This window comes from Uranotaenia lowii, chromosome 2 (genome assembly GCF_029784155.1).
Source record: "Uranotaenia lowii strain MFRU-FL chromosome 2, ASM2978415v1, whole genome shotgun sequence".
NCBI classification, from domain to species: domain Eukaryota; kingdom Metazoa; phylum Arthropoda; class Insecta; order Diptera; family Culicidae; genus Uranotaenia; species Uranotaenia lowii.
In genome coordinates this window covers 240,110,844-240,123,619 of record NC_073692.1, presented here as the reverse complement: position 1 = coordinate 240,123,619, position 12,776 = coordinate 240,110,844, and the positions used below count along the sequence as shown (strand labels likewise).

General features: G+C 34.0%; 1 protein-coding gene across 3 annotated transcripts in view; it reads left to right on the top strand.

Moving 5' to 3' along the window:
- LOC129747697 (hemicentin-1-like) overlaps positions 1-7,450 on the top strand; it is a 633,328-nt gene extending 625,878 nt beyond the window's left edge. For all 3 annotated transcript variants that reach the window (XM_055742016.1, XM_055742014.1, XM_055742015.1), the window contains exon 9: positions 1,696-7,450. In XM_055742016.1, the coding sequence (XP_055597991.1) occupies positions 1,696-1,970 (275 nt within the window). In that variant the 3' untranslated portion in view covers positions 1,971-7,450. The remainder of the gene's footprint in view (positions 1-1,695) is intronic.
- The last annotated feature ends 5,326 nt before the right edge of the window (positions 7,451-12,776 follow it).

The window sequence follows — 12,776 nt, the reverse complement described above, 5'->3', positions numbered from 1 at the left end:
CAACAAGCTGCATCCGGCAAACACCCCGGTGCTTTCTTTGATGAAGGTGGCATGCGTTCCCAGGATCGGAACTTCCATTTTACGAAAAGTGTGAAAATAAAATTTAAAAATATGAAAAATAAATAATAAGTGAATGAAATTTGTGTATTCTATTCAATAATCAAACATTCCCCTGATTCTCCAGAGAAAAAATAACAAAACATTAAATTACGGATCCGGGAAATCTTTTTCTCCGGTTTTTGCTAGAAATTTGAGTAAAAACTGCGGCGGCTAACTTTTTTCCTGTTTGCTAAAATTTTAGTTAAAAAATATTGCTAAATTGATTGCTAAGTTTCTAGCTGGTCAAATTTGAGCAAAATTTTGCTAAATTCCGGCCTCGAAAGTTTTGTGTGTAGCTTCTCAGTTAGTTTTGCGAAGAATGAAAATGGAGTGTCCCTTCTGTTTGTCTGTGCTACTAGTGTTAGTACCAGTAGAAATTAGATTAGCTCCGAATTCAACTTTTGACCGGTCAAGAGAAAGGGTTTGACTAGAGGGGTCGCAAGTTGAAATCTGAGCTAAGCTAATTTCTCGCGGTATTAACACTAGAAGCTTGTACTAGCGAACTCGCGACACTACTTTTCGTCACCTACAAGTCAAACCCTTTCACTAGAGGGGTCGCAAGTTGAAATCTGAGCTAAACTAATTTCTCGCGGTACTAACACTAGTAGCTTGTCTCAGGTCTAAAGTCTCATGTGACAAGTCTAAAGTCTTAACTCTCAGGTCTCAGATCGCAGGTCTCGAGTCTCAAGTCTCCGATCTCAGGTATCAGGTCTCAGGTCTTAAATGCCAAGTTACATGTCTTATTGTTTCAAGTTTCAGAGCTGCTGATTTTTAATGGTCTTTTTTACACGGTTTTCCACAATTAGCACGGTTTTTTGTTACACGGTTTTCGGGAATTAACACGGGTTTTTTTTACGCGGTACGTATATCAAAGTAAAAAAAAACCTCACTGTGTTTTTATCACATACCTACGACTGAAATAGAAACAGTGCTGTAAACAAATACAGCGCCCAAAGATCTTGAAAACATGTTTACATGGTAAAATTTTTTAAATGTGCAACAAGTGTCAAAATTTCTACCATTTTTTTCCAACACCAATGAACTTGCTCTTTGGGTTCTGCTGATAGAGCTGTCATTTTTTTCTCTGCTGACTCATAGGTTACTATTTGAGTGTATTTGAACGTAAACCCTCGATAAACCGGCAAAAAATTTACCATTTATTAAAGGTTGTTAACAAATTTGACAAAATTTCGGATAAAGTTGCAGTGAAAAATTTGACAAAAATTTTGGCTATACATAGTTCTGGTAAACCAAGTCAATTTCAGCTCATAAGGCATTATAAAGCACTTTACCGCTGTTGGGATCAGAAAGTGCGTTCGATTGCCGAAAACGTCCGTTTACCGAGAAAAACGTCATTATTCTAATCAAATATCCCGTTTTCCATATTCAAGTTGATATAGTTGATAAACTACCAGTAAACTGAATATAGTAAACTTTTGTTAATTTGCGTTTTGACATTTGTATCCATAATTATATACCAAAACTTTCACCTAAAAGGATCATAAAAGGATGATCTATAACCAATCGTGATTAAACTCATCTCCATCTGAAATTTGATCAATGTCCTATGTAACTTATAAATATCTTTCTCCATAGACTCCTCATCATATCACGACGTAAGTGGACTGCCAGACCCCTACCTAGAAAGCCATCTACACCACCACCTTCAGCAACAACAACAGCAGCAGCAGCACCAGCTGGACCAAGAGGACAGCCAATCGTTATTGCACCAACAACAACAGCAGCAGCAGACGGCCCAAGCACAGCAGCAACAGATGTCACTACAAAACACCTTCGATGAAAACATGGAGAGCGGCTACTCGACGCCCAACTCGCGAAATCGACGCGTCATACGAGAGATCATTGTCTGAGATCAGCCTAGGGTACGTTTCGCTGCTGATAACAGCAACAGCGGAACGTGCCTGTGAATCGATCCTACCTAACTAAGTGAGTGTGTGTCATCAAACTGCCCCACGGCCTAGGAAGGGGGATTAAATACTTCGGAGAAGAGATAACAGTTTCCCCTGCTTCCGAAAGGGCAGTGTGCTGGGAGAGTTCCTCTTAGGTGAATATCTTAGTACGTACTACTAACTAGGCGATAGGAGAGAGGTAACTACTAGGAACTACCAAATACCGCCTGAATCAATACAGAACTGTTGGTTGCTACAACTGGCGTAATCGAGGGGGAAACAAAACTTTGGATGAAGGAACGTTTGGTCTGAGAAACACTTTTAGCGAATCTGTGCCTTAAGTCATTACGTATATCCTTTCAACCTAAAAAAACTGAAGTTCAACCATGAATATGTTTAAAACAACTATTGTAAAAATATTGTCCAAAAAATGTTTCACCGTCCCTCCGTTTTTTTTTCGAACGTTTGATGTCTTAACGAACGTATTGGAGCATGTTTCCTGTTCTCCGTGAAGAAAGGTGCCAACATGCATCCCCAGCACTAGTGGCTCTCAGATTTTTTAATTACTAAAAGTGCAACCCCTTCTTCTGAGGATCAATTGAAAACGTGATACATCTGTTCACAGGGAAAAAAAAAACTTGTAACACGAGCACAATCAATTGAAAAGCGCTACAATGGTCAGCATGATTAATGTTTCAAATTAACTCAGAAAATATTTTCCACTCTTAATCTGTTTTATCTACTTTCGCCCAGGTGTGAACTTATTAAAAATTTATGGTTGATTCATCCTCCAGCTGGAAACAAATTTAATGAAAAAAAAAATAGCAACACCAACATGTACGCCAGCCAGCACACTTCACTTGTGCGCAAAAAAAAGGGGTACATATTAACAAAAAGTAAATTTTCCCGGCAAACCAGAGCCAGTCGTTGCTTGGTGGAAAAACAAATAACAACATCGTGATTTTCGAATTTAAATGCACCTCTCATAGTTTACCGATATTTGAGAACAAGGGATGATAGGTGGATGTTGGTGGAACAGATCCAAAAGTGATTTCGATCCGTGGACGTGGACCAAACGGATTCGGTGCGTCCAAAGCTTTTTTTTTCACTTCCCCGTGAGGACGGCAACAACACAAACCAGGCGAAAACGCATCGTTTGGATGCGTTTTTAATACCTACACATATACACGTTTAATTAAATTGTATGATTATTATGATTATATAAAATACGTGCCCTTAAACGAGTTGAAAAAATATCGAAACATATTCGATTGCGGAAAAAGAAATGTGAATGTATGAGCTGGCATTTTTGCGATAAAAGAAAAACATCATCATGGATGCGTACGCGAGATCGGCGAATCGGTATGAAAAATATTTTATACATAATTAACGGTATTATGGATGACAATTGCACAAAGGAAAATTGAGAAACCACAAACACAAAAAAGGACGTTCACTACAATTCACAACCACAGAAACGGAACTGGATATGCCAGAAGAAGAAAAATGACGAAAGCTCTCATTCACATTTTTAAACACTTACTTACACACAAACACACTCAAGAAAAAAAATGAAAACAAACAAAAATAGAACACGTAAAATAGGTATATCAATTTTCGAGACGGTACGATTTAACATTTTTACACGTCGTCGCTAATCTAGGTCAAAGAGGTCTCAACCCGAGAGAATTATTTTAAACTAAAACTAAAGCTGTCTGTGTATAAAATCAAACTTAAGAGAAATTAAATCGAATTTACGTGGCGCTCGACCGAGGACAGCGCGCTCATCAGACGGAAAAATGTAAACAAATAGTAAGAGAGAAGAGAAATCCATTAGTCATGTTTATCTCGAAAAAAAAAAAATATTTAATTCCAGTGTAAGTAATGCAAATTGTGCAAAACTGTTTATAACTTTAAACTGAACAAAGATAAACAAAAAAATTGTACTAAAAGAAAAAAAACGAAATAAATCAGAAGCATCGCTGTTTCTCTGTATATGTAAATCGTCGTGTGTGTGATAAAAACTAATGAACAAAACAATGCTATCAAAACAAGAAAAAAAAACAAACGAAAATTGTAAAATTTAGCCCGCTAAACTGGGAGCACTGCGTGCTGCCACCTGTTTTCATTCTATGCGATACTCGTTCGCTATTTACATCGAACCCACGTGCACTAAAGAAAATCATCCAACATCCCATAAGTATAGAAACACAAAGACAGAAACTACATGACAAAATGTATATCCCTAATTTTTGGATTAAGTTCTAACCTTTTGTTCGGACTCAGTCGATTAGTAGGTACTTAAGACCCGTAAATCTATCCCCAAATTCAAAGATTTGAACTGATAGAGATTCATAATCCCGCCGCCATGACACCTTCGATTAATACAACGGAAATGAAACTTTTTTTTGTTTAACCAGCATCAGTGGAAACCAACTTTAATCTATTCTATAACTGTTCTCGCTTAGTTCACAATGTATCGAAATTGTAGCCAAATTCAGGTATTTGTGTTTTGTATGTGTAAAGTGATATTTGTATTACTTTGTAACTATTATCCTGTTTATTTTGTGTCATTATGTATATCGCATTCATATGTAAACGTTGTTGATGTTTAGTTGGTAAGTTTTATTCCGTTTTGCGTACATACTCAATTTTCAGTAGCGTTATAGGATTTTAAAATGACTTGTTACAAAACCGGAAAGTATTTGCCATTTTTTAAGTTACTCAAACATCCTTTGCTAAGACATGGTAATTGCCAAATTACACGGATGTAGATATTGGAAAACACTGAAATTCTGAATTCATGGATTTACAGTGTAATTATCGCTGTTTAAAGTAAAAATTCGGTTTCGTTTATAAAATATAAATTAGAACTACAACTAAAATTTAGTATCATAAAAAAATCCTAATCCAGAAACATAATTTAGAATCGGAATTCAAAAACGGAATTCAGAATCGGAATTCAGAAACGGAATTCAGAATCGGAATTCAGAAACGGAATTCAGAATCAAAAATCGGAAAAGGAATTCAGAATCGGATTTCAGAAACGGAATTTTGAAACAGAATTCAGAATCGGTATTCAGAAACGGAGTTCAGAATCGTAATTCAGAAATAGAATTCAGGATCGGAATTCAGATACAGAATTCAGAATCAGAATCAGAGTTCCGAGTCAGAATTCAAAATCAGATTTCAGAATCAGAATTTTTCAGAACTGGTAGTCAGAATTCTTATTCTGAGTGCAGAATCGGAATCAGAATTGGAAAATAAGTCAGGATCGGAATCAAAATCAGATTAGAACTTAAAATCATAACTTAAGAAACAGAACAAGTATTTTTAAATTTCCGAATCAGAAGTATCCAGATACAGAAAACACGGAATTCAAATTAGGAAAAAATATTATTGAATTGAACGAAAAATTTCAAAATTCTGTTGAAGTTTTTCTGATCGATCTATCTATCCTCAAACTGATTGGTACTTAACCCTTTTACCAATGATTATTCAATGTAATTTGTTAAAACTCAAACTTTCAAAAATAAAATTTTCAAATGAAAATGCCAAGCGTTTTGAGAAAAAAAATTATTGAAATTTTGTGATCAAAACAGATTAACTTAATTAAAAAAATATTTTCGATTGACGAAAATGTCTCTTCAATAAGGAAAGTGTTTCTTATATTTTGTTCATCCGTGTAATTGAAGCGTCCATTCTCTAACGCAAACGTTACCCAAGTTTCAAACGAGACTTCTGGGTAGGTAGGTGTATTGGGAAGCGTTAGCAGTTTCCATGCGTTTGCTCTCACACCCAGCTTTTAGTTACTCACTCAATCTTCAAATCTCTCTCTCCTCAAGCATGCAAATTCGAGCCTACTAGGTGGGCGAACAACGAACGGTTGAAAAATTCGACTATGCAACGCGACATCCACCACGTGCTTCCTAACACTTGTTTCGTTAGAATATGATAGGTATGGTGCAATTGCAAAAAGAGAAACTCGAAAGCCGAAACGAATCTTTGTGCTCAGATTGTGAATGTACAGTTCATATGCTTTAGTGTGTTGGCCGCGCACAACGCGTACTGATAATATTAGAGTTAACCTGAATTTTCTTAAAATGATTTTAGTTTATTGTTTTACTGATCTCGCACAAAAGCTAAATAAATTGAGAATATTTATATGCATTTTAGAACCGTTGTTAACTGTAATGCACTTCTTAATGGGTCGCGGATCAACTGTATACCGCGGTGCAATTTATCTCCGATTCTTCCATCGAAAGCTTCTAGGCTATGTACTTCTATTGAACCTGTAGAAAATTCTTCGTCCCAACGGAGAGGAAGAAAAAAACCACCCTTCAGAGAAGTTTTTAGATAGGCGCCATCCTTAAATCATTTTTATGTCGAGCCTCGAGAAAACCTTGGAAAAAAAACCGTAAAAAATATATGAAAAAACAGGCTTCGGCAATAAAAAAAATGAACGACAGATGAAAACAAACATTAAACCAGAAAATCTGTGCAGTTAGCTTGTAAGCATCACCTTTATGTACTATACTAGAGATAACTGAGATTAAAAGAAACACAACAGTTTTAGGTACTCTGAATTAGCACGGTAAGGATTCGTTAATTTTGCTCGCCGATAGGAAATCACTCTTAATTGAATCAAAGAAGAAAAACACACAAAACAAAAAAAAGAGGGTTTCCCTTTTATCAAAAATCCACCTGTAAATATATATGATAAGTTTTAGAGCAGAGCAAAATGCTACTTGTGAAATATTTTAAACGAAGAACAGATAGATGAGGATGAGCAAACATTCCTCGCAGCAGCAGATTCACTTAGAAGCAGAACATTTGAACATTCAAACCATCTCAACTTCGACGTCAGCCAGGTGCAAAGGAAGAAAAAGTTTTCCGAATACGAGAGAGAAAAGCACGGTCAATGAAGAATAAAAAAGCGCGAAACTTTGGCATGTTTAATCATGCAGCAACGATAAAAGAAAATATCATTAAAAATATTCTTTCGACGCTCCAACCCTCCATAAGGCTGAGTGAAATTTTCCCCTAAGCAAGCAAAAGTGAGACTTTGCCTTATACCTACTCTTGGCTGGCACTATCAATTTCGCTAAGTTGTTCTCACAGGCTGTGCTTTTCCTCGCTCGGCATCCGGAAGTATTAATGGTTTTATCTACTAGTTTTACTAACAAGATAGGTACAGTGTACTTGGCCAGGCCAGAAGGAAACTTTCCACCAGATTAAAAGTAACAGGCATTCGGACACAAACAGAAACACACATTTATCCATAAAACTGTACGGGGAAATCTGTTGAAAGTTTAAACAAAAACTCTAGATACAAGATGAAACTCTGTAAGCGAGGGAGTGTGAAAAAAGAACTATGCGAAATAAAAAGATCAACTTTTTTAATGTAAATAATAAAGAAAATGAAAAGTAACTTGCTTTAATTGCGTTCTATTATGTCATCTGTTCTGGAACATATCACATCCCAATCGTATCTCTCGGTTTAATCAACTCTTTACTTCGACAACAATTATTTGAGCCATTTCTTTTCACAATCTTTCTTGTTTTAATCGTTACATTGCTGGCTGGATACTTCGTCCGAGAAATCTGTAAAAGTTTTTCAAGGAAATGATGGTGGGATGCTGAGACTGTAAGGTATCAGTACACACAACAAGAATTCTAATTAAGTGATATTTATGAGAGAACTAAAGAAAGTTTCTGAAAATGTGTGATTTAGAAGTTATGGATCCAGTGCCTATGACTGAATCTACGTAAGTCATAAGCGCCTGTTAATAGGCTACACATTAGGGTGGCCAAAATCACGTTGTCTGAGTTTCTGGGGGCTCAACCTTCAAATGATAGCTTTGGGTGTAAAGAACAAACTTTTATTACTGCCTTCAGAAAAATTATGTTTAGAGGTCACACTGATTCGATTTTTGGAAAAAGGCCATTTTTATGACAATTTTTTTCTAATAAAATTCTCTGATCTTGAAATCATGTGTCTCTTATAATTTTTCATTTTTCTTTTTAATGTAAGTTTTAAACTAAAAAATTGTTGAGACCAGGCGCGGTTCTAGAGCTTGCTTTTGGTGGAGGTGATTTTAAAATTTTCAAAAATTGACCAATAAAAAAAAAATTTATTTTAAAAAAGTGATTGACAAGGAGAGAGGATGCTACACACTATCCCTTTTCCTCCAATTTGATTTTATTGAACTTAATTCGAGATATTTTGATAAAATTTGAAATTGGAGAAGAAATTTAAATCTTTTTTAACCCATTATCTATTTCATCTTTTCTCGATATTCTTTGATACAACTTAAATCTGCGAATCTGTAATTTGTAAACGAGACCAGGAAGTTGAAAAATGAACCTATGAGCTCATTGAGGATCTCTTGTTATAAATATCATTTTACAAATGAAAACAATTCACTTGTCGTTGAATAGAAAAACAAAATCTAAGAAACTTTTCAATTATTTATTTTTCATAAGCTTCTCCATATCAGCGAAAGGTAATCACAACGAAATGTATAAAGATTCTTATTTTGCAACTATGCGTTCGAAAAATAAATATTTGAGCTAAATTTTTTATTATAATAGCTAAAAACTTAAAACTGATTTTAAACACTGAAATTTATTTATTTTTCTGTTTTATATTTCAGGATAATGATTCGAAAAACACGTGTTGTTTTCAATCAATTCTGAAATTGATTTCTTATTGTGAATGTTCGTTTAACATTTTTTTTTATAAATCTAAAATGAATTCTGAAATAAAATAAAGAAATATCTTGAGTTTAAAACTTTATTTAATCTAAAACGAATGAAATTAAAATTTAATTATTTCATGACTAAATTGCAACAAAGAGGATTTGAATAAAATGAAAAATGGTTTTTTATACTTTAAAAAGCACTATAACTATATTCACAATTTTATTCGATTCGATTTAGGAATGAAATGATGAAACGATGGAAAAATTAAATAAAGGACCCATTTCTGTTATGTAGGTTCATTTTTTCATATAGTTGCAATTCACTAAAAATTGCTAAATTTTAAAGTTGTACCAGCAAAAGCACCAAAACTTGATACGATGTACAAAATCTGTCGGAATTTTCGAACTAATTTTCGTGTTGAGTTCAAAATCTGTGTTATGATACTGAAATCAAAATTCATTTTTTCTTTCAAATTCATATACTCGTTTTTGTTCTGAAATCGTTTGAAATCAAAGGTTAGTTACAATATTGGGATTTTGATATTGGATTAATCATTTTCCTTTGATCTTAAATATATTTTAAACTACAAAAAAACTAATAGGCAACTTCCAATAAAAATTCGCAACAATGATAATTTTTTTTAATTGATTGATTTGATTGGCTCAAAATAAACGTAGGTAAAGTACACCAGAGCAATTGTCGGCAAGTGCAAACAATCCTCATCAAAAATGTATCAATCAATCAAAGAGTACCATTTTTTGGGCATTTAGTCGGCATTTTTGTTGCCTTTCTATGTTATGCATGTCCGTTTTCAATTTGTTATTTTATGGAAAAAAAAATTAAAATGAATTTTATTAACTCTCTAGCATCCGCTTTTGGACGGAGTTGACTACAATCGGCATTAAACCCAAACCTATCGTTATTTTTACTCACTTTTTGCGCAGAATGATTCAAAATATGTTAATCCAAAAATTCATACAAACGGCAACTGTTTGACAAGCAGTTATCGAAAGCTACTTCTAAGAAAACCTTAACATGAGAAAACTGGAAATGGACCTCGAAAATAAGAGTGCCGTAAGTGTCAAAATTTCTATCACTTTTTCCCAACACCAGTGAACTTGCTCTAATATGCATGGGAGAGTGGGGAATCATGGGCCACTTTTTTTCGTTGTTCTATAACTTCTTTATTATAAAAGATAAAATGAAAATGAAAAATGGTATGGTTTTCTACATTTTCAAGGTATCATAAGGTATTTTTTATATTTTTTAATAAGTTATTTTCCCCAAATTCTGACTGTTTAAACAAAAGCAATATTTTTTGGATTTTGAAAAATGGTGGGGAATCGTGGGCCACCAAATCCAAATTGACCATATAACATGTAAAGTTTATGAGTTGACCCAAAACTATGATTTCCTAATTCATTTCGTTATTTAAAAGCAATTTCAGATGATGAAATAAAAAAGAGAGCTGTGTTTGATCGCATAAATTCCAAAACATGGCTCGCGAACGTTTTGGCAATATTTCTTATATAGGACGGGCAAAATATTTTTCATAACTCTTTACTTGGCAAAAGAAAACTTTGCAGCTAGGTAAAACGTATTTTAAGTTCTAAATGTGTATAAAAACATAAAAATATATCTTGAATCACATGTGTGGCCCACGATTCCCCACAAGCTATGATTTGCAAATTGGTTGCGTTTGTGTGACTTATTGATGTTTCATCAAAAATTCCTTTTCCACGTGAAAGTTCATGACAAAACTAAGATCATAAGCGTATGAGCATATTTTTGTTATGCACTTTAGGTTCCCCATCGATTAAATTAGCGGGTGTTTTTTTAATTATGTAAGTAAATTTTTCTGACTTTTTTTTAGCTTGATAAATAAAAGAAGCATATGATGCGTATTTCAGTCAACAACATATAGGAATACATGCTCACGCAAATTGACGACGATGACAGTTGGTTTGAGATTTTTATCTCAACACACATCTGAGATATTAAAAGTGGCCCACGATACTTCACTCTCCCCTACTAATTTTGAGCACGTCTGGTACCTAGCAAGGGGGGTGATTGAATGACCTTGGTACCTAGTGTAATATCACAACCTGCTATGCATTATTACACCAAAGTAGCCACGGTTGTTTCTGCTGTCATTTATTATTTTTCACGACTCGAAATATTATGGAAGGTTTTCAAAGCTCAGAGATTTTTTTAAAATTTGTAAGTACTATCAATATTCAGCAAAAAAGTTAGCAAATCAATCAATATATAACTTATTTAGTTTTTGTTTTCATTTGTAGGAATTCCATCATCCGGATCTCAAAATATGGCTGAAGAAAATATGTTTTTCACTCCATTTTTCCGGTTACGCTTAGATTGATCAGGATGATCAGGACAATGTGGACCTTCACCTCAATATATGGGGCAACCTGAATGTCTCTTCCAATAATATTGGATGTATTCCCGAGCAGACTTTTTTGGCAAAATTATAGCAAATTTTGCTATCACGCCCTGAGAGCCAAATATGCTCTCATTTTGCTTGACATAAGGTGGTACACAGCAAAAATGAGAGCACAAATTTCCATACTTGGTTAGCAAAGTGATACCAAATTTTGCTAAAACTGAGAGCCTAACTACACCTCGTTTTTTGAGAGCTTAAAGAGCACAATGATGTCAATATAAGGCATAACATATTTTTCAATGAAAGCAAAATTTAACATCATCATGCTCTCAAATATTTGAAAAAAAAATTAGGTGTAATTAAATCTTCGTTTAAGCATTATTTGGCATAGCATAACGTATTTCACCATGCACGAAAATTTTGCTTTCATTTTTGCTGTGTACCACTTCATGTCCAGCTAAATGAGAGAAAATTTCACCCTCAAGGCGTGATAGCAAATTTGGCTGGAATTTTGAATAAATTGTTCGAATAAATTTTAAACCTATTATTTTATAAAAATTTACAAGGATTTGCAATTCACATTTGATCGGGATCCATATTATTTAATATTAATTGCATACCTGAAGGCAATTTTCACTATGAACAGTAATGCAACTACCATGTTCAAATTTGGGTAGTGAAAATCGCCTTTACTTATGCAGTCAAAAGTGGTAGCGATATTCATAGTACATGACCATGTTCATATGACATGAAAATTTGCGCCTTTGTTTATACAACGAATCACGTCACCTGCACTTCCAGAACTGTTTACTGCAAAAATGTTTTTTCATCAAACTTTTTAGTGTAGCTAGAGCAACTATCTCACTTCATCTGACGAGATTTGACGTTTCTTGAATGTTTAAGACTTGAGATACAGCACTTCTATAAATATATTTTTTTGTTGAATCTCGTTAGATAATAGTGAGTAAGCTACTCTAACTTTAAGTTTGAGGAAAAAAAATTATTGCAGATTTGCATGAATGCACCTGGGATACGATCAATTTTTTGACTAACTATATGTTCCTACTGAAGGACAAATTTCAAATGCTTTTGGTTAAGTAACACACAAATTAAGAACGTGTTTTTTATCTACAATCATTTTTGTTTAAACAAAAGTGCAAATTTTTCTATAATATAAACACAATGTTGTTGGCCATGTATTATGAATATCGGCACCACTCATGATTGCATAAGTGAAGGCGATTGTTATCGCTAAAAGTTTTGTACGGTTTGTATTAAATTAAATTACAAATGCCAAAATACAACATAATAGTGTGTAAAATTCACTCAAAATAGTTTTATGCTTGATGAGAACATTGTTAATTCTTTTAGGGATAGGGATGAATCATTCCAGAGGATGAAAATCCCGTTCAAAATCCAATATTCTTTTTTCTAAACTTTCTGAAAAAACATCGAATGGCCCTAAAAACAATGCAATGAAAATTTTACCAGCTTTCGAAGTTTTTCTATATTTTATATCCAGTACAGAATATACCAGGATAAATTGACTTTTAGCCTGCTAAATATGATTAAATATAAATAGGTATAAGACTTACCGCAAGTCCATAGTGATTCGCCTAGGCATAATACCCTTGAGGATTATTTCCAATTTAATCTTCGCC